The sequence below is a fragment of the Fundulus heteroclitus genome, unplaced genomic scaffold (genome assembly GCF_011125445.2).
Source record: "Fundulus heteroclitus isolate FHET01 unplaced genomic scaffold, MU-UCD_Fhet_4.1 scaffold_49, whole genome shotgun sequence".
Classification (NCBI taxonomy): Eukaryota; Metazoa; Chordata; class Actinopteri; order Cyprinodontiformes; family Fundulidae; genus Fundulus; species Fundulus heteroclitus.
In genome coordinates, this window is record NW_023396912.1 from 279,604 (window position 1) to 302,401 (window position 22,798).

The following is a 22,798-nucleotide window of genomic DNA, read 5'->3' on the forward strand; positions in this document are numbered from 1 at the left end:
TTGTCCTTGATATGATGGAAAGTTATAAACCGGTGCCCCAGTTCAGAACGCATCCTCAGATGTCCGCGGGGGAGGAGGGAGTGGGGGAGCAGCTCTGAGCTCTCTCGCCATAACATCCAGGGGAGTTTTATTGATAGGGGAGGCATAATCCCAATACACAATTTGTAATGAGAACAAGCTGCACCAACCTTTCTGTCAGCTTTGAGTCCTTTCATCGCTGGCTCCACGTGGCGAATCTAATATTCCAAATTTGTTCAGATACAGATTTTATCCCATCTCCCCTTTGAGTTCAACCACCGCAGCCAGTCTGCGTTCCAGCGCATCTAGCTTGCGGCTCTGTTCGTCCAATTTATGGGTCTGTTCATTCACCGCCTCAGTGAGCGCGTCATATGCAGCCGGTAGACTGATCGAGGCCATAATTGCTACCGACATCCGCTGAATTTGCCGATACATCAAGAATCCACCGAATCTAATTAGCAGAAATCATGAAGTATCATGAATCCAAACATGTATACGTCTTCCACGTCCTCGACTGACAAAATCAAAAAACACACCATTTTCCATCTGTTCCAGGAATCTAGGGTGTATCCCACGAAGTGTGTCCCGTCAAGACAGGACGGGTCCCGTCTTCCCTGCCTTCGAAAATATTCAATCAATAGCATTAAGAGACCAGCTTACCAGATCCATAGTTGTCAGAGTTCAGGTGATATGAAGACAGTGCTCAGAAAAGACAAAAACACAGCAGCAGGAGGAGGGGGGGAGCAGAACCGGAGCACAGAGAAAAGTGACTGACAAAGAGAGAGCCTTGGGCTTTGACCCAACTTTTTCTGCCGTAGGGGCATTTTCCATGGTTAGAAAGGCCTTATTAAACTGGAAAAGACTGCAACCAGTGTGAAACAAGCCCTCAACAACTGAGGTCCATTTTTGAGAGCCATTTTGCTCTGAACTTTTTCTCCATCGTTTCATCGATTTTTGCTTTACCTAGAGGTAAGAACAAGCAATTATATTGGCATGCTATGACTTTTTAGGCATAATATGGATTGTGAGATGGTAAAGTAATTTCCCTCTGGTATTATTAAAGTATTTCTTATTCTGGTAAATTACTTGCTAGCAATGTGCAATTGTAAGAGTGGAATTAAAACAGCATAGACAGGCACTTTATTGCTGCTGTGTATGTCATAGGCACTTTTTTAAGCAGATCAGCCTTTTATGTTGCATTTTAAATGCTGGTTTCAGAACATGTGGGAAGAGAAGACCTGCCCTATGTGCTGGTGCTCCATAATGCACCTGGGAAAGCACCTTAAAGGCAGACACAGGTTGCTCAACTCCAAAGAGAGGCAGATCTTAACCCAGTGGGGGTCGGGCCACATAAATATCAGGCGTTGTCCAGTGCCCGCCTGTGGATACCTTCCAGGGAAACACCTGGACCGCCACCTCATGTCTTACCACAAGGAGCTGTCTCTGGAAGACCGCAGGCGGATGCTGAACCACGTCAGGGGCCTGCGTGCCATGCAGATGTTAGCAGAGCTGAGGAAGTCCAAGCCTCTACCCCCCATGGTCTCCCGCCTGGACCAGGAGGAGCGGGAGCTCCCTGAGCTGTAGCAGCCTGGTCTTGTCTCCCCTCTGCCAGGCTGTGGCATGGCGGTCTGTGCACAGACCATCCTCAGGTAATGGGTTGCTGCTTATTTTCAATTACCGTGTTTTTTGGACTATAAGTCGTACTTTTGTTGATCGTTTGGCCGATCCTGTGACCTATATTCAGGTGCGACTTGTATATCAATTTATTTATTTAAATGGTAAATCATATTGACCAGTATGAATGAAGGAGTAAAGATTACCGTCTATAGCCGCAAGAGGGCGCTCTAGGCTTGTGAAAACTATCCTGCTCCTTTACCACTTTAAAATTAATAAACAAATGTACTTATTGGCAACAATGATGGAACACACGTTTGTACGTTGTTTCGCTGTTTCATTATGTTTTCACACAGGGGAGTGTTGTATGGTCCAGCTTGAAGGGAGCGCTCAGACCGAGACAGAACCCTGTTTTTGGGCTGGGAAGCTAATAGCAGCTAGCGTTAGCTTACAGCTCTGTTGTCCGGACGGTTTATGTTCCTCTGAAACATCCGTGTCGTACTGTCAGCTTGGCGTTCACGGTCTAATTTAGGCATAATTTTTACAACTTTCAGCAAACGAGACGTTAAGTTTAAAATGCGCTGGATAAAACCTTCCTGGTTGGAGTTGCTAATTTACCCCATTCAACCTCTCAGATAAATTCAATGTTATTCAGCCAGTTGTGGATACAGCTGTATATTTTACTAAATTGGTTTACCAGATTAAATGCCAGTTTTTAGTCTTGGATTGTGTGAAGTAAATGCGCGTCTTAGGTTTTTCCTCTTTATGACGCATTTTTTTGACTGATGCGACTTGTATTCTGGAGCGATTTATAATCCAAAAAAATACGGTAGTTGTTTTTTTTAACACATTCATCAACATATTATACCTTTTGAGAAATTGTTGCACTTTACATTCTTTGTTAGGAACATGCAAATTGCAGCAGAGTATTTGGATGTAGTAATTGTACCTGTACTGTACAGCGTCGTATGTTTGATTTGTTTTTTTTTGACAGCTTTCATTATTTAATATTTATGTTTCTGAAATGTTTCTATTCTAGTCTGTTGCATTCTGTTCTGGCTCCCTGTTTTCCACATGTAGATCGAAGCCTCCTGACAGCTTTTTGTGTGATTTGGCCGCCAGCTACAGGAACAGGCTGCAGAAGGTGGAAAAGGAGAAGAAAGAGCTGGTGGCCCAGGTGCAACACCTTCAACGTGGCCTGAGTGTCTCCAAGCGGGTGATAGCAGGCCTATGCAAGAGTGGAGCTGTTGCCATCAACCAGCCGGTGCTGCGTTCTGCAAGTGAACTGTGGGGTTACCGTGTGTTTCCCTGTTGGGGTGCTGGACCACATAACTGAGTCTGTTTGTGACAGAGCAAGAGAAAGAGGGCCCAGGTGCCCCAGGGAGCAGGGCAAGCATCCGCCCCAAAAAAGGCAGCGCCCCCTCAGGTGGACCGGACACCTGGGCCGGCTACGGTGAGCGCATCGGCACGCTATGAGTTTCGGCGTTGGGTACGTCCCGCTGGTCACATACATGCCGTTCAGGACGGTGACGCCACCCTAGACTTTACTCCCAAAGAGTTCCTCTGAGTTAAACGGATCCCGTTACTCAGGTTTAAGTAACTCCTTTTTACTCTGGGGAAGCTGCCCTTCAGCAACATCAGTCGATTACTGCCATTGTGTACTTCAACACCTTTAGCTTCTAAGCGAGGGTTTGCACACTTTCAGCTTCTCCGGAAGTGTTGTGGATGGATTTGATCGTTTATTGTCATTTTCTAACCATAAGGACATTTTGGTGAGACACTGGCTAAAACTTCACACACAGCACACAGAAACAACAAATAATGCTGAAACACTCCTGACTCTTCAGGTACCTGAAGCTAGCCAGGAGGAACACGGGGCTAAAGGGTAAAATAAACCTCGCCCTCATCAGGAGCGCTCTGGCTGACAATGTTACTGTGGCTTGACTTTGCCAAAGCAAATTATTCTGCATTATTCTTCCACTTGTGAGTAATTTTCAACCCTTTGCCCCATTCAGGCTAAATCTGCATCGCCGGCTGAACGTCGCACGAAGGTCAGCAGCACAGTCGTGTCCTGATACACGGACAGCGGACCGTTTTCAGGCACTGACGAGATTAACGTAGAGGTGCAGGATCAGGAGTTTGGCACCTCCTCATCAGCCTCTTACAATGATGAGTAAGAGGAGGAAGAAATGCCTCCTTTGGAGACCGAGGCACATGATAAATCATGCAGTGTTGAGCCGAGTTCTCTTAAATTTATTTCACAGAGGTTGAGGAGGCTGAAGGACGCCTCAGAAAATGTTAAGAAAGCCATATAAAAGTTTAGATTATTGCATTTTTTTTTCTTGTTCTTGCCTTTGTTCTCTGCTCATTGTTTGTTCCCCTTTTTATATGTTTTATGGTTAATAAACAATTATTTTTCAAAGCGGATTTTGTTTTTTGACCAAACCACAAAACACCAGCAAACTTGAAATCAGCGCCGCTGTAAAGGTAAATTAAGTGGAAGGGTGCAAGATGGAAATGAGGGGGGCAGCAAATACTTTGCATTTATTTTTCCTCTTTATACGTAAAAACAATTCAAAGTAGAGGCCAGTAAACGTTAATAACTTGAATTTATAATTCAACTGGAATTATCAATCATTAAGCACAAGCAAAGGAAAATGTCTATATGTACAGTATGTCTGCGTTGTTAACTCAAAAGAGATGACTCAGTAACTTAGAGACAATTCAATCACTGATATAAAAACCACAAACCACTGCACTTAAAGGTGCATAGCCACTTTATTTGACTTTTTCATTAATTTATATGTCACTAGCTCACTCTGGTTGCATTATTTTGGTGTTTTATGCTTTGTTTTTATCCTATTTTTTAGTAAATAAGGTCTTCAAAAGCCTTCGTGTATAAAAGGAGTCCTACAATGGAAATCAGCACTTTTATTTGACCTGCGTCCCTTTTTTACAAGGTGAAAAACACATTTGGCACATTTGGTAACATTGTGCCAAAATCAGTTCTGCCTGTCAAAATTCTTACTAAGTTAAACCTTTTTGAAACAAATATGCTTCAGCTGATTCAGCCCAGATTTCCTGCAGTTCCAGTCAAAACGTGGATATACAAAGTCTGAGGCTTCCCGTATATTTCCAGAAGGGTTTTCATGTAGTTTTGCAGTGTTTAATTTGAAAAATATTTAGGTGAGGCTAAGAAAATGGGATTTTTCTTTGTTTTAATCACCTATAGATAAAACATAGTGACATTTGCAATATTGGTTCCACTTGAAAAATAGTTTATGCACTGGGTTCACACAAAAATGCTAAAATTTACATTTACACATAACTTTAGAGTTGTACTGGATTTATTCCCCCAAAAAAGTAAAAAAACAAAGTAACTGGACTTGTTTTTACTTTTTTTTGGAATGACCATGACCTGGATGACTGAGAATCTTCACCAGTGTACTGGATTTATATCAGATATGTAATTTTAAGTGGGAATTTGCTCCTAAATGACAATTAACACACCGCTGCCTCTTTTTTGGGAGGTTGTAAAGATTTTTCTTCCACTCAGCTTTCCATTAATATCACAGAGTAGAGCTTTATATGTTCCCTTATTTGTCACTGTCTTTGTCATGTATTTTTATACATTACGTTTAGAAGCCTACCTGCCTCTCTTCCTGCTTACTTCTTGATTAAATAAAAATCTCTTTAAATCTAGATTTTCCAGAGTTTAGAATATTTTTTAGTGTAATTAATTAACTAAACCTTATTTTTATTACATGTGGGATCTGTTTCTGATCCAGTCCTTGGGTCTATCTAAGAACAAAACGTGTTTGCCAAGAATAAAGCAGCCCTCTCTTTTCAGGGATAGACAATAAAAACAAAATATATTTCTGCAGGACATCTTAAAATGACCATAGAGCCATTTATGTTTAGAATGTGCTGCATTTAGCGTTAATGTTTATAATAATCGAGGTTAAACAGACCTGATCATTCTCATATTAAACGTTTTCAGTGTATTGAAGGAATCGGGTCACCATGTGAAATGAGCAAATGTTTCCTTTTCTGTTGCAACACTGAACAGAAAAGGACGCATTAATTCCTTTGGATCCTGCGCTCCTAACACAAGTTCTAAACATTCTGTTGAGGATAACTATTTGGTCAGTTAAACATGTATTTCTTTGATGTACGCCTGGCGGGAGTTTGAGTTTTTCTTTGAGGTGAAAGTAGGAGCGATGACTGAGCTTAGGAGACACACAAGGCTCCTGCACACCTGGGTGTACTGTGTGCAAAATGTAAGCCAGGCTGACCCTCCGTGGACGTTTTGCCCTAATAGTCAAGCGCACTTATTGGCTTAATTTCTTGGGACAAATTTCTACATTTCCCTCACCTTTCTGTCAGTACAGCACAGAGTGGGTGGGATGCCACAGGTGCTTGCAAGTTGTGACTACCTTGGAGAAGCTCCGTCCATCAGCTCGGTGTCGCATATGAGACAGATTGATATGAAGACTTCTTCCCGCCTAGCAGCTAATAGTGTGACGCCAGAATCTCGCTCGTACAACTGAGCTCTGTGTGTACTCGTGTCCCACTTGTGGGAGCCAAAAGACAGAAAAAGCTTAGGATCAAATCTGGTGCTATTTAGAAAGGCTTATTTAAATAAAATTAACCACAAACGCCTACAGACGTATAAGTTACTACATGCCGTGATCTTCTGGGCGGGGTGGGACGACCCTTTGTAAAATGTTAGGGTAAACACTGACTTTGAACACTAATGCTACCTTCGTCATTTTGGCTTCAAATTGTTTTATTGTCCTATAGCTTTTTGGACAAATGTGTGCTAAATGTATATGTTACAGATCTCTCTTCGTAATGTAAAAAAGTGGTTGTTTCAAAATGTATGGTGAAATAAAGCCTTTATCTCTCCCTCTCTGTAAACAGGAACATGAAGATCATCAGACTGGTGGAGCCCTCACTGCACCATCTAAAGGAACGGCGCATGGTCAGACTGGAGCAAAAAAGTACAGCTGTGTCCAGTGTTTAGAAACTTTTGAAACTAAATCTAATTTAATGTTGCATCAACGGATCCACACTGGAGAGAGTATGGATTCATGTGGATACAGCTGTGACCATTGTGGAGCGACTTTTAACCGTAAATCTAGTTTCTACAGACATAAACAGATTCACACTAAAGAGAGACCATACAGCTGTGACCAGTGTGCTGTAACTTTTAGAGCCAGGTCTGATTTGAGGATACATCAACGGATCCATACTGGAGAGAGACCATACAGCTGTGACCAGTGTGAAGCAACCTTCAGAACCTTAGCTGATTTTAAGAAGCATCAATGGAACCACACTGGAGAGAGACCATACAGCTGTGACCAGTGTGATGCAACCTTTATCAGACGAAATACCTTAATAGTGCATCAAAGGATCCACACTGGAGAGAGACCATACTGCTGTGACCAGTGTGGAGCTACTTTTAGAGCTAGGTCTGCATTTAAGATACATCAACGGATCCACACTGGAGAGAGACCATACAGCTGTGACCAGTGTGGAACAACTTTTAGAGCCAGATCTGAATTTAAGATACATCAATGGAGCCACACTGGAGAGAAGCCATTTAGTTGTGACCAGTGTGGAGCAGTCTTTCACATTAAATGTAATTTAACAGTGCACCAACGGATCCACACTGGAGAGAGACCATACAGCTGTGACCAGTGTGGATCAGCTTTTAAGACTAAATCTACTTTAATAATCCATAAACGGATCCACACTGGGGAACGACCATTCATCTGTGACCAGTGTGCTGCAACTTTTGATACCAATTCTAACTTAAAAGTACATCAACGAATCCACACTGGAGAGAGACCATACAGTTGTGATCAGTGTGCCGCTACCTTTCAAACTAAATCAAATTTAAATGTGCATAAACGGAGCCACACTAATGAGAGACCATACAGCTGTGATCAGTGTGAGGCAACTTTTAAAGCCAGAGGTGATTTCAAGAAACATCGCCGGATCCACACCGGAGAGAGACCATATAGTTGTGACCACTGTGAAGCAACTTTTAGAACCCTAAGTAATTTAAAGAAACACCGCGGGATCCACACGGGAGAGAATCCATATAGGTGTGACCAATGTGAAGCCTCCTTTATAGCCAAATCTGATTTTGAGATTCATCAACGGATCCATACTGGAGAGAGACCTTACAGCTGTGACCACTGTGGAGCGACTTTTAACCGTAAATCTAGTTTACACAGACATAAACAAATCCACACTAAAGAGAGGCCATACAGCTGTGACCAGTGTGAAGCAACTTTTAGAGCCAGATCTGACTTTAAGATACATCAACGGATCCATACCGGAGAGAAACCATACAGCTGTGGCCAGTGTGAAGCGACTTTTAGAACCTTAGCTGAGTTTAAGTTACATCAGTGGATTCACACTGGAAAGAAACCATACAGCTGTGACCAGTGTCCTGCATCTTTTCTAAGAAAAAACACCCTAATGGTGCATCAAAGGATCCACACTGGAGAAAGACCATACTGTTGTGACCAGTGTGGTGCAACATTTAGAGCCATTTCATATTTCAAGATACATCAACGGATCCACACTGGAGAGAGACCACATAGCTGTGACCAGTGTGGAGCAGCCTTTCAAAGTCCATCTCATTTAATGGTTCATAAACGAATCCACACTGGAGAGAGGCCATACAGCTGTAACCAATGTGAAGCCGCTTTTAAAACTAAATCTGCTTTACTAAAACATCAACTGATCCACACTGGGGAGAGACCATTCAGCTGTGATCAGTGTGCGGCAACATTTGACACAAAATCTAATTTAAAGGTGCATCAGAGGATCCACACTGGAGAGAGACCATACAGCTGTGACCAGTGTGGAGCAGCCTTTCACAATACTTCTAATTTGAAGGTTCATCAACAGACCCACACTGCAGAGAGACCACACAGCTGTGATCAGTGTGGAGCAGCTTTCAAAATTAAATCTAGTTTACTAAGACATCAGCGGATCCATGCTGGGGAGAGAGCATAATGCTGTGACCAGCGTGCAGCAACTTTCTTATGGATAAATAAACAGAAACACACTGAATAGAGACCAGGCAAGAATGACAAATGAATTCCCCTGCATCTGGCCTGAGGAATATGTTCTATTCCAAACCCTGACTGATGATGGCTAATTCTTGCTGCATTATTTCTTCCTTCCACTAATGGCAGTGGTACCAAAATGTTTATTTTATTATCTTTCAGCAACTTCAAAACATGCCACTTCGTCATGCAGATTGCCACCAAATTTTTTCTACTTTTCATTCGTGGAAGTGCTTTCAGCAGATTTGTATGGAAACATTAGTGATAGTATTAAGATAGTATTAGTATTAGACAGTCGTAGTGATAGCATCTGGAAAATCATTAGTAATTATTTTCCAGATACTGTCTTCGGGGCTGGACTATGACAAAAGGATTGGCTCAGACAGTTTAAGCAAAAACTGGCCGCACCAGGTCTTGATGGAAAGACAATGAACTCCATGATGTAAAACAGTATCTTGTAACAGTACTTGCACGTTGTCTTTATTTGTGTATTTTTATTTATTTATTGTTTTGTTCAATAAACTTAAACCTATACCATCCTCCCAGTCCCATTATTCTATAAAAGACATAACCTACAGATCAATCTACAACATACTATAATAGGATCCTGAAATTTTAGCAGAGGAGTAGAGGTGAGAAATGATTATTGATTAATATTAAAATGTATAAATGACAGATTGTCGGGGTGCGCTCGTAGCGTAGCGGGTAGCGTGACCCATGTTTAGAGCCTTTAGTCTTCGACACGGACGACCCGGGATCGAATCCGACCCGTGGTCCTTTGCCGCATGTCTCTCCTCCTCCTCCACCCTCTTCCTGTCAGTCCACTGTCAATAAAAGCGGTCCACTAGAGCCACAAAAACAAAAATGACAGATTGTGACTGATATTTTCACAGACTACAGTATGTACTAATCACATCAATAAAAAGTCACGTTAGACCTTCACAGCAGCAACACTTAGTGCAGCAACTCAGATTATTTCGCCAAACATGGAAACCTTTAATGCGGCTATAACTAAGATATTTACTGTAAAATCAACCTAAATAATTTTAATTTCTCACGCGGCATGGAAGTAAAATTCCCTATAAATAATCGGTCCTCACCATCAACAATGTCTTAGTCAAGTTTTTCTCCTTTCAAACCAAGCGGTACGGTCTGGGACTACTTTGGTTCAGTGTGTTTACTTCCTGGTTCCTGAGCCAATCATATCAGAGTTCCCAGAACAGAGCGCAGCATTTGGTATTTCATTTTGACAAAAGAGAAGCAGCCTGTTAACAAGGAAGCCAGTGAGAGAAGCGGAGCAGAAGTAGAACAGAGTACATCATAGACCCGTCCTGTGTAGGTAAAAACATTTGTGCAACAACGGACTATTGAGTAAATGGCTGGTCTCCATGAAAGGAACTGTGTATGTACTTTAATCAGAGCTCCTTTAAGTAATGAAAGGAGACAGAAAAGTAAGGCAGAATGACCCTTGTTTACTCTGGGGAAAAAGGTTTAATCATGTATACTATACAGCATTTTCTTAGAAGAACCCACAGCAGGCTTCCAAAAGTGACGGCCTCCTATAAGAGACAGAGACGTTAAGGCTGGAAGAAAACAGTTTATCTATCTATATCTATATAGATATAATATTAAGAAATATGTAGATATATCCAGACTTTAAACCTTTGATTTGATTTCATTTTAGAAAAAAATAAGCCAATCCCCTTTACCTGTGTGTATAAATGGCAAAGCATTGCAAATTGTAGAAAATGACATTTCTTGGTGTTTCTTTGTGAAATGACAAAGCAGCTGGAGTTTGAATACTAATGCGATCGTTCTTTCTGTGTAAATTGAAGAATTTCACCAGTCATAAGCAGATTCTGTTCATTTAATCCTCCGTGCAATAGAAATGTTTTCACATTGTGGTTTGGAAATGTTTAAACCGGGTGTTCAGCTCCGCCAGGTGGATTATTGGTAAGGATTGGTCAGTTCTGGAGGACATTTATCAACAAAGACTTCGCTCTCAGGCGCTAGCCATCACGAAGGATTCTGTCAGAGACCTGTTCAACTTCTCCCCTCTGGGAGGCGCTACTGAGCAACAAAATGAGAGACATCACGCCACAACAACTTTCTTTCCTCAAGCTGTAAAGACTTTAAATACCAGGTCTCTGTGATGACTATTAAAAGCACTTTTAGTTGTATTGATTAGGGTTTTTGTATTTGCTTTAGGATTTATTTTTATGTGCCCCTCTCGTCGTAGTAGACTCCCTGGCTTTTGTTTTCGTCCATTTTGTCTGTGTGAAAGTCAAACCGTGCACTTGAGCTACCTGCATCTATTTTCCAATGTGTTTTTTATTCAATTCAATTCAATTTTATTTATATAGCACCAATTCATGAAACATGTCATCTCAAGGCACTTTACAAAGTCTATTTCAATCCTTTTATACAGATTGGGTCCGATTATACAGATTGGTCAAAAATGTCCTATATAAGGGAACCACTTGATTGCATCAAAGTCTTGACTAGCAGCATTCACTCCTGGAGAAGCGTAGAGCTACAGGGAGAGTTCTTTATGCTGCAGATTGCAGTATAAATACATAATCATATTTGAATAATCAAGTAAATGCACAAAGATGCAGTAAATAAAGGTATTAGTTTAATTATACAATGTATGCACCAGCCAACACAGAACATTTTAACATTTTAGAATTTGCTAATTTGGTTAAAAGAGCAATGATTTAAAGTACAAAGAGCCTGAGGACTCATTTCCTGCTCTGGGGCCTCAAACCCTGCGCTGTAAAGTTTAACGCCCAACTCGGCATGTACAAAAATCAGCGATGCAGGAAAGTGTGCAGTAATCCGTTTACTCAACGGTTAAAGGCCAAAAAGTACCAAAACTCACACAAATCCACTGAAATCTAACTTCAGCTTTATTTAACCCAAGGAGCATTGACCTTGACATTTTTTTCATGTGTTGAGCTGTTATGGGTGAAATCCTAACAATTAAATAGAATCCCATTTAGCCTCATAAAATAATGTAATGCACCTTAAAATGATGGAAACCTCAATCCCATGTAATCTGGGACTTTTCCTCTTTTTCTGTCCATCAATGTTGTTCAGATACATAAAACCCCCTTAAACTGTTGCTAACATACTAATCCTGCTGAACCCAGGATTCAGTTATACCATCATAATAATTATAAATATTCTCATTTCAACAGTTGTGTCTGGAATGAAATGAGAGCACGCTCATGCACGATTTCTTGCTGGAGGATTACTTTATGTAACATCTGGACTCGTCTTAAAGAATTGAAGTGCTTGTGTGCGTGTGGACAGACTTCCTCATCGAAGCATGGGAGGCATATTCACTACATTACAACAATCAGCGTTAAGCTGTAATCAAGCTGAATGCGGCAGCCACACGGCACTGTTTGAGTCCGATAAACACCTGCACAACAAAACGGGTAAAATCAGTTTCTTTAACGAGTCACTGATGTCCCTCAATCTGTTGGTTTGCTGTCATTTGCTGAAAATATCAAGAACAAAGGGTGAGTCCAGATTCAGGGCCGGTATCCTTCAGAGGATCCGGTCCACAGAGACGGGGGCTCCATCCGAATAGCCTGATTGGGTGAGGACGCTTTAGCCAAAGTGGAAGTGTCGCCGTTCGCCATGATAAGTGTTGTCCAAACACTGCATTCAGTAAGAGGCAGTAAGCCTTCTTATCACAGCTCCTTTAGCATAGGAACCTCACAATGGCTCCATTCGAATACCCTTAATAAGAGCCTCTAACTCCTGCTCCTAGCTCCTATCTCCTGCTCTTTTATTGTTTATCAGTGAGAATGCTATACAGCATTCTCACTTATTAAGTTCCTTCAGGACTTTATTATTATTCCGTACGTTTTTCGGCATCTAACTACTCCTGCATACTTCAACCGATTTAAACAATTTTCGTATCAAAACGTTCAGCTCATTCACGACATTACTACTATGTCTTTTGGTAAATATAACTTTTATAATATTTAAAATATTTTACTTTTTGTGAGTTTTTTGCTCTCATTGAAACTGAATGGAGAATTCTTCAAATATTTCAGCTTTTTGACATCTTACTGCTTCAGCCTACTTTCAGCTAGAAAAGTCATTCAACTTTTAAAATGTAGTAATATCTCTTGGCTATTATGGTATGTTTCAGCTTTTTCATATATTTCACAATTTTCGTATAGTACGTCTTTAAAATAATTTTGGCTTTTCAAGAAATTCAGCAAATAACGTGTTGCTATGGTCGTCAAGGAGGCTCTTTTAGAGTGCACACTCTAGAAATTCAACAAATTCTTCTTCCCCGAACAACTTCTTCTCACTCGCTCAATTTTCACCCTATCCACATAAATTATACATCAAAACGTAGGAATTTTTGTCTGGATTCAGAAAATGTAACCATCATTGGTGTGGGATTTATAGATTTTTCGCAAATCACCTCAGAGCGACACTAACCCGAAACCTTCCCCATTTATTTTCTATGGAGCGGTTTTCAAAAATGACACCTAAAAATCCAAAATATCACATGTTTTCGCTTCGTCGCTACTCCTAAACCGTTTTATGTACAGGCATGACACTTTCACACATGAATGTCCCGACCCTTCTGGCACTCACAAAAAAGGAATTTTGTGGATAACTGTTACGGTTTTTCCGCAGGAACAATTTGTTCGGGAATAGCGAATGTGCAAAATCCTTAAAACACTTTGGAGCTTCATTCTTCCACATCATCCACTTTTTTACATCGTCGCTGTGCCTACACCGATTTTTGTACAAACATAAAAATGAGCTCCATAGTCCTCAAAAGCCTGCTGATACTCACAGTGAAAGAATTATTTTGATATCTCTTATACTTTTTCAGCTACAACGATTTGTTCGGGACAGTTTTCAGAGGATTTCTGAAATTCCATAAAAATCCCCTTTATATCATAATTTTTTACGCCTAAATTAAAATATTTCTAGCAAAAACCAATAGTTTGTCTTGTTCTCCTATCCATTAAGAACTAAACACTGAAAAAATTACGTCTCTACCATTTACGGATCAGTAGATATGGAGCGTTGTTTGAGGCTAAGTATTCCATTCTATTTCAATGAGGCAGAGTCTGAGCAAAGTGTCTGCACTTCTGTAGACTGGCCCGCTGCAGGTGTGAGTGAGTTTCCATGACGACGGAACTCTGAGGACCAGAGGAACAGGCTCCATTCGGATAGAATGGCAACTTTCAACATCCCCTGCAGTGGCTGTGATTAATGTAGGAACCTGAAATTCGCACAGTCACTTCCTCTTAACATTTTAAAATTTTCAAGTGATTATCAGCCATGTGTCACTTTTCTGACCCATTTTGGATTTCACATGCTTTTCTATTGGGCCTTTGCTTCCAACAGGACCTGGCATGATGCCCAGACACGACCCAATTGGCCAATACAGCACCACCCACCTGTGGGAAATGGCGCTACTGACCATTTTGGTAAATGTTGAGTTCTGGGCCCAGATGTGGTGAGGCTGAGTTGCTAAAGGAGGCCAATCTGACCCATGAACTTTGGTCACGTTTGGTGACATTAAGTATTGGCACCCCTTTTTGAGGCACTTCCCAGTACAGGATTTGGACCAAACTGACAGAGTACAATCACCCGGTGATACTGAACACAACCTTGTTAGCGGCTAACGGTTAGCATGTTGCTAACCGGAAGTAGCTCTAGGAAGCTTGTACAAACTTCTGCTTCACAGAGTCTGTACTTCCTTTAGAAAGAAAGCTCCACAAGAAATTTGGCTTACATCAATTTTTTCAAATTCTTCAAATTTTTCAAATTCCTTAAAACTTTTCAAATTTTTCAAATTCTTCAAATTTTTTCAAAATTTTTAAATTCTTAAATTTTTTTAAATTCTTCAAATTTTACCAAATTCTTCAATTTTTTCAAATTCTTCAGTTTTTTTCAAATTCTTCAAATTTTACAAATTTCTTTAATTTCTTCAAATTTTTCAAATTCTTCAAATTTCTTCACATTTTTCAATTTTTTTCAAATTCTTCAAATTTTCTGCAGATTAGCATTCTCACTCGCTGTTACGCAGGAACAGCTTTTTCTAGTTCCTGTTTGTTATGCTTTTGTTTTTCTTACTCCTACCACGTATTGTCACAGATATTCCACAATCTCCAACAGAAGGCCCAGGCTGATTCTGGAAACTGTCATGTCTGATAAACGTGCTGCCAGCGCCCGGTGTGTATCACAGAGAAGTGATCTGAAGGTCCTGAGCACAGGAATGTTCATTGATGCGTAGAGGAGGATCTGGGACTCTGTGGCTTTTAGAAGATGCTGGTTTAGTCAAAGAGCTGCGGTTGTCAGAATGGTTATGTGGAGAGAATGTCAGCTGTAGACCAATCTTAAAAACATTGTTCATGTTATGAGAAAATTCCAGAAAAGGAACATCTGGGCTTTGTGGAGAAGAAGGGGAGGTGGGTGCAGTCTGGACCGGTGTCCGTGGGGATGGAAGCTTTGGGTTCTCTATGGAAGTTAAAGAGGAGTCCTCTCTAGTATGTTTAGCCATAATGTGTAAAATTATGGCTAAATATTAGATTCCAGGGAAGAAAAGCCTGTACATGAAAATCTGGAAGTTTCTCAGGTAAGGAAGTGAATAAGCTGGACAGATAAATCTGGATTCATTTTGGTTCATAAGACTGTTTCGTTAACTTGGGACACTGTCAGGCGGAGATGCATAAGTCTTGTTCCTGGTGTAAGTTTTTACCGGGCTTAAGGGTCAGAATGAGCTCTATTCAAAAACAATTTCTCCTAAAAATGACTAAAAATGGATTTTAAAGACATTTTCTAAAGGGTAGTACATGTAAAATACCAGGTTATGACTCCTTCAGCATTACCTGTAGCATTAGAAACAACATACCCAGGACATCTGGATAATCCCGGCTTAATCCTCCATCTTGGTTTTGTGAAACAACCCTTGGGACTAAAGTTGATGATGGCTCACCTAGAACAGGAAAATTAATTCAGGATATTTCTATGGGGAAGAAAATGCTTTATTGTGTCCAAAGAATACAGGTGTAGCAGAAAATTGTTCTAAAGAGAATAATGTCGTAAAGTTCTGTTTACTTGCGTGTTTTTCTGTCAGATCTGTTTCCCGTCAGTTCCAATGTTTTTACTCTGATGAGCGGCTACTGTAGAATTGATGGATGTCCTCCTTTGTTAATAGAAATGTTTGTTAAAGTTGGATAGAAAGTTGGTCACAGGTTGGACTAGGGCTGGAAAATTAATTGCAATCTTTCCGACAATTAATGGATAAGCCACACCCTTCAGGTGTTGGTGATATGGTTGAAGTGGGGTTGCCTTCACATTGAAGGGAAGAGGGCTGCAGCAGTGAGATAATCTAATTTTATTCCTTATTTTAGAGTTTATATAATGATATTTTTTTACCAGAAACTTTCAGTAATGTCACCACAGCATTAAGAACTGTTCTAACTGTTTAATACGTAGACTTGTTTGTTGGTTGTACTCAAGCTATTCCCTTGAATAATAACAATAATAACAATATTCTGATTAATAAAAACAGTTACACGTCCCGCTGGATAACCACTCTTCATCGACCATCATCACACACACTGATGTACCATGAGGCTGTGTGATGAGCCCCTTCCTCTATTCCCTCATGACCTCAGAGGTGTCGATGGTTCAAATACCATCATGACGTTTGCAGATGACACCACGGTGATCGGCCTCACAAAGACAGCGATGAACTAGGAGGATGTGGATTGTGTTGCTGAGCGGCACGACCGTAATAATCTGCTGCTCAGTACCGAGAAGACCATACAGGTACGTAGTCTGTACTTTCATAGCCTGTATATATTTATACTAACAATTATAGTACATTTATAGCCTGTATATATTTATACTTACACTTGTAGTGCATTTATAGCCTGTATATATTTATACTTACACTTATAGTGCATTTATAGCCTGTAGACACAAATAATCATACTCATAGTACAGAGATAACCTACTTTGTATTAATAACCTTTCACATTCGTAACCTGTTCATAGTCTGTAGATTTACAGTCTGCATATACATATACTAACAGTTATAATACAGTTATAGCTCGTATAAACTCATATTCATTTATATTTACAACTACAGCACACATATAACAATGTTATTGTCCTGAAGCACTTCTGGATGGATGCAAACTGCATTTTGTTCGTTGTACTTGTGATGTGCAACAACAATAAAGTTGAATTCTATTCTTCTATTCACATCTTCTTACACAAAACTTTCCTGCACATTAAAATTAGCTTTTTTTTTTTTTTTTTTTGGTTTACTGCTCCATTCCAGACAAAATGTCATAATATTCAGTTGGTTCTATTCATATATTTATTCTAGAATTTTTTATTATGCATATATATTTATACCCGGAGCCTTGCAACATAATTTTACTCTGTTATCGTTGTGCAGCTGAATGAGAATAAAGTTTGTCTACGAGGAATAAAGGAGACGTCTGGTTCAAAATGTGAAGAGAATGAAAGTGAAAGTATATTTGTGTGATTTGCTTAAAGTAAGTGCAGAAGTCAGAGGTGTGAGGAAGCTTTTAATGGTCTCCTCCAGGTAAAGGATCCAGGCTGCAGTAGCGTTCAGATCCACTCCTCCTCACCACATGGTGGCGCTAGAGCAGCAATCCGCTGTTTGCTGACCGCCAATAAACACCAAGAAGTCTGATTTCCGCTACCAGCAGCTAGCTGCTGTTTCCATTGTTTGCTGCTGGACGCTTTCACAGCTTCCCACCATCCGAACCGCTCGGTCCACAACCAACCACACCCAACCAGGATCCAGTCCAGCAGGCGTCCCGGTTCCGACTGACCGCTGGATCCGCTCCAGAACCCGGAGGAGAAGCGGGACTCCCCCACGGCTCGGAGCTGGAAGCTGCACCGGGTGAGTCCAAAGGAGTCTTTAAGGCTCGGTTCCGACAGGCTGGAGGTCTGAGAGCCCAGCTGGACCTCAGCAGCTTCGCTCAGCGGGACCCGCTCTGGACACGTTCGCTCAGTAGGAGGTTCTGCTGGCGGTCTACAGGGGAACCCACTTCCTTTAGCATAGCTGCTAGCTGCTGTAGCTGCTGTAGCTAAGCCGGAGGACCCCGCTTAGCTGCCCTCGGTGATGCCGGGTTCCTCCTCCAGAAAGGCTGTTTCTCTTTCCTGCTGTAATTCATTCTGAACATTCAGACACAAAAGTTACGGCTGTAATAAATGTCAGTAAATAATGTTCATTTTTTTTCTCCAGAACTTCCCAAACTACCTCCTAATCAGGGGGTTTAGCTGCTTCCAGTCAGGAAAAGCCTACTGTGTCATAAATAAAGTAATAAAATGGTTGGGAGCGCCCTTAACGAGACGAGTTCAGATTTTAAACCCAAAGGTCTGGTTTTGTATTCCGCCTGTTACCATTAAACTATCAACATGGTGGAGTTTCTGGTGTCACTTTTGGTCCAGACTGGTGTGAAATATGTGAGGTTTGAGTATCAGGGCTGTACGATTTAACTATAACTGTGATTTAATTTAGACTTTTCTCTGCATTGACCATAAGCAACAAAAATAGCCTGGACACGTTTGTATTTAAAACAAGAAATGTAACAGTTTTTATTAATTAGAGTGTTGTAGGGTTATGTTGTATTGTTTTATTTAACAGCTTGTTGAGTTGGATATTAATCCTTGTTGAGCCCAGAGTGGGAACATAAAAGTTCAACCAACAAACAAGTTTGACCGCTACTTAATGCTGTGGTGAGATTCCTAAAAGTAAAAAAAGTCTGATTATATGAACTCTAAAACAAATAATAAACGTAAATGGTCTCTCTTCTCTTCCATGTGGAGCAAACCCACTTTAAACCCACTTTGACGCTTAAATGACGTCTGATCCATTAATTGTTATGTAGCCAATAATTGCAGAGCTCTGCAATTTGGAAATTGTGTTTTTTTTATAATTGTGATTATATTGCAAATGCGATTAGTTGTCCAGCTCTAATGAGTATATATCGTTCATGGATTTATTGAGTTAAAAACTGTTGGTAGAAGTTTCAGATCTGGGCAAAGTGAGGCTGCAGAGACAGGAAGCTGATGTTCAGATGGACCAATCAGACGTCTTCATGAAAATGGACAGGAAGGAAGTGAGGATGGATTTAAACAACTTTAGAACCCTGCAAATACCAGATCATTTTAATTATGTCCTGATAATTCAGACCCTGAAAGAGGGTGTCCTTTATTAAATTAGTGAAATGTCTAAAAATCCTTTAACCTGATCAGCTGTTGTTTCTACCAGGGTGCAGCTCAGAACGTTCTACCCAGAGCTTCAGCTGAAGAATCAGAACATCTGAAGACCAGAGACGCTCTGGAGATTATCAGGCAGGAGCAGAATGAAGCAGGAGAACCATGAGATGAAGATCGAGGTGAAGGAGGAGAACCAGGAAGTGAAGATTGAGGAGGAGGAGCAGAATCTAGAGGTTAAAGTTGAGGAGTACCAGGAGGACTACCAGGACCAAAAACCGGACCGTCATACTCTGAACACCATAAAGTGGACCAAACCAAACGCCTCCTCTGGTCCCAGTGGTCTGCAGGTCAGTGTTCAGGTCTTTTTCATTGATTAACAAGAATAAAGAAACAGGAAAAAGGTTAAAAGAAAAGCTTCGAGTTTTTTTTTATTGACGCAAAAGGAAACAGAATAAGAGAATCATAAAGCCTTTTATTGTCATTACACACATCGAGATCAGTGTTCAGCCTAAAGCAAAGGTTTTAATCCATGCCTAAAGTCACACTTTCTGTCAAAGTCGTCCTCATCATCAGCTTTTCTGGATGTTTTTCTTCTTTTCTTTTCTATTTTATAAACAAAACACAGGCTACCTTGTTTTCAAAATGAAGCAGAAATGTTCAAGAAAAAGTAGAAAATGAGAGAGAAACTTTTAAATAGAAAACACAGAAAGAAAAAGTTTGTTGGAAAAAAACGGTGTGAAAAATTCCCAGCAGAAATGAAAGTGCAAGAAATTTAGCCAAAAACATGAAGGAAAACACTAAAATGTACTGTATTTTTTTTTTACTATAAATCGCATCAGTCAAAAAAGTGCGTCATAAAGACAAAAAACGTATATGAATCGCTCAGGACTATACGCATTTATTTCACACAATCCAAGACTAAAAACAGACTTTTAACCTGGTAAACCAATTTATTAAATCACAGCTAACTAGCTAACGCTAGCTGCTATTAGCTTCACAGCCCAATAACAGGGTTCTGTCTCGGTCCGTTTCCTTCGAGTTGCACCACTGACCAGGCGGTCTCTAGTTCTTCCTGTCTCATTCACTGAGGCCCGCCTGACCCGGTTTGTAGATTTGGCAGCAAAGGAAGAAAACAATTAACTGAGACAAAACACTCGCTTACAACGCTGGTTGTAAGCGAGTGTCTGCCTAACCCCACCCAGGGGTCCCATCTTTTGATAGGCAGCCTGGCCGGCCTCTCACGGAGTACGACAGATCACCAGGTTCTTGGTATATTTCTGCCAGATGTTTTAGGAGTTTACTAAGATAAGCATTAAGAACAATAAGAAGCTTTCAAACCATAAACCATCTTGAAGGGTACCCCATAAAACCTCACGTGACTCTTAGTTGCCTGGTGTCCCACGAGATAGTTGAATGAAGTTATTGTCTGTTTGTGACCCTGGAGACTCTTTAATTTTTAGGTTGAGGTGACCAGATTTCTCTACTTAAAACCAGACACGTCTCTGATTTTGATTCAGACTCTCTGTCTGGGGTTTGGTTTGTTTTGTATGATGTGCAAAACAACGCCTCCATGGATGGATGGACGCAGATTTCCACAGTAATTGAACAGGTTTAGTCACCGTGGCTCAGAGGAAGTGTTCACCTTGCCTCTCCCGCGTACAACGGTGCGCCTCTATTTCTGCTACGTCACATACTTTTCTCAATGCTATTTTTCTTTATATTATTTAATATTTTCTAGACTGATTTACACTGGCCAGTTTCTTATTAACTTCACTTTTAAATTCTGTCGTCACTTTTAATCTGCCTCTTTATGAGAAAACTAGGGAGCCCTTGAAACCCTATATCGACCAGGCTGGGAGCTTTTTGAACAATTTAAGAATGTTCAAGGACTTTATAAACCAAAGCTTTCTGACATGCTCGTTTGTCAGAAAGGCAGCTTTAATATTTTATACAGCTGCAGATCCATTTTCCTCTGACTATAATAAAAGGCTCTAAATCCACTTTCTCAAGGCTACAGTATATTTTAGGGATTGGTTCCAGGGTCCCTCAGACTCTCCACCCTTGTAGTCGCATGCAATTTTTTTAGCGACACATTTGCAAACAAGTATTCTGAAACATTCCTCTGCCTTCCATAAATACAAAAATCTGCTCACATAGGATCTGACATCACAGCGCCTAAAGATTTAGATAAATTCTATAATATATTATTTTCTTTGAACAGCTGCTGGCCATAGTTTCATGTCCTCTGTGGCCCATCAGTCAAAAATAAAAACGACCACTCGCAGGTCGGGTGGAAACACCAGTTGATAAGAATTTTTACCCAGTTGTGGTTCTCCCAGATTCTTTACTAGAGCTGTGCATAAAAATCGATACAAAGATTAATATCGATTTTTTTTTTTAAATGATTTAAAACCGATATTCTGGCTTTCAATATCGATATACCTCCCAACACCTAGGGGGCGCTATTGCAGCCTAACCTTCATCCCTAAAATCAGACGTTTGGGCACGTTTTTGGTTTCTGTGATACATTAAATGCATTCAACCAAATGCACTTTGTTTTCCTGTTAATATATCAGTGTTCAATAAATTGAACATAAATATAATATTTGGCTGGTTTTGTTGATTGAATGACTTTGAGCACTTGAAAGTAATAAATATCGATATTGGAGTCAAATCAAATCAAGGTGAGCTATATCGAGAATCGTATTGTATCGTGAGCTATGTATCGAAAATCGTATCGAATCGGCTGATCCTAGATGATACCCAGCCCTATTCTTTACCTGGAAAAAAAGTTGTTTTCTCTACTGTAGAATTATGTACTAATAAAAAGAGTCTTGTAACAGAAACTATATTTTAACACATTTAATCTAAAAACGTAGAGGGATGTTTACAGCTTCAATACTGGACTCTCATATATATAAATCAATACAAAATGGGTAGATTTCCAGACGTGAGATTTACCCGATCATCTATCACACAAGCATTATACCTGTAGGGGTGTGTACACCCCTACAAAGACATGGAGAATGTCATACTATATTGTGGATATGACCAAATTGACCCATTTAGCCCTAATCAGTCATTCTGTCCAACCGAAGTACGTCAGCCTCTGAGTCTCCGGGGTTTCTGGTTTATCTGTTGTCTCCATTAACTGATTTCTGCGGCTCCAGCATCTGTAAGCTCATAATTCCTAACATGTGCCTCTGATAGCTGCTTTTTCGCACAGTTTCTTTTATGCAGTGTGGATTTAGACAATGTATTAAAAATTCATGAATTTTTCTTTAAAGGTGATTTTTTTTTTTTTTTTAGTTCCAAACAGAATTTAATCACTATTTGTTAACTTTTCTGTCTTTGTCAAAAGCTGGCATACAACCTGGTTCCCAAATGTATTTAAATAAATATGCAAATCAGGCACCCCATAAAAACACACCACTGTTTTAAAAACTCCTAGAGGAAACCTTGATATATATTACACTGTAAACAAGAGCCATTTACTGTTCAAAGCCCCAGGATTTAAAGCCAGAGGATTTGTATTCCCTGGATAAATGAAAGCCAGGGAATAAGTAGGTGCATTTCCGTTACGTTTATTACAAGTAGCCTATTGATGCATGGAGAAGTTGTGCAGAAAACTGCACTTCACCTTCAGTCCAGTGGGTGGCAGTAATAAGAAGCCAAAGGCCAAAAACCAAAGCAGTATCTTTAAATTTTTTACCTAGAACAGCCCGACTTAATGCTCCAAGTGGGGTTCTGGTTTGTCAGATGGAGTCGTTGCCATAAAACTTGACAGAACAATAATCTTTACTCACACCAGTCTCACCTGA

General features: G+C 40.3%; 3 protein-coding genes across 14 annotated transcripts in view; 2 read left to right on the top strand and 1 right to left on the bottom strand.

The window, feature by feature from the left end:
* The window catches only part of LOC110367769 (zinc finger protein 239-like), a 577,202-nt gene that overhangs the window by 99,546 nt on the left and 454,858 nt on the right, over positions 1-22,798 (bottom strand). The window lies entirely within an intron of this gene.
* The window catches only part of LOC105924673 (zinc finger protein 62 homolog), a 120,171-nt gene that overhangs the window by 53,642 nt on the left and 43,731 nt on the right, over positions 1-22,798 (top strand). The gene's annotated exons all lie outside the window — the stretch shown is intronic.
* Positions 1-22,798, top strand: part of LOC105923895 (zinc finger protein 431) — a 35,367-nt gene that overhangs the window by 8,137 nt on the left and 4,432 nt on the right. The window contains exons 2-5 of one of the 5 annotated variants that reach the window (XM_036132263.1): positions 1,415-1,667; positions 2,755-2,908; positions 2,984-3,121; positions 3,648-3,868. The exons of 1 other annotated variant lie outside the window; for it this stretch is intronic. In XM_036132263.1, the coding sequence (XP_035988156.1) occupies positions 1,639-1,667; positions 2,755-2,908; positions 2,984-3,121; positions 3,648-3,707 (381 nt within the window). In that variant the 5' untranslated portion in view covers positions 1,415-1,638 and the 3' untranslated portion in view covers positions 3,708-3,868. Of the gene's footprint in view, positions 1-1,414; positions 1,668-2,754; positions 3,122-3,647; positions 3,869-6,555; positions 9,527-22,798 lie in introns of those variants that run through there. 3 more of the 5 variants (XM_036132264.1, XR_004929581.1, XM_036132261.1) reach the window with 3 other exon arrangements.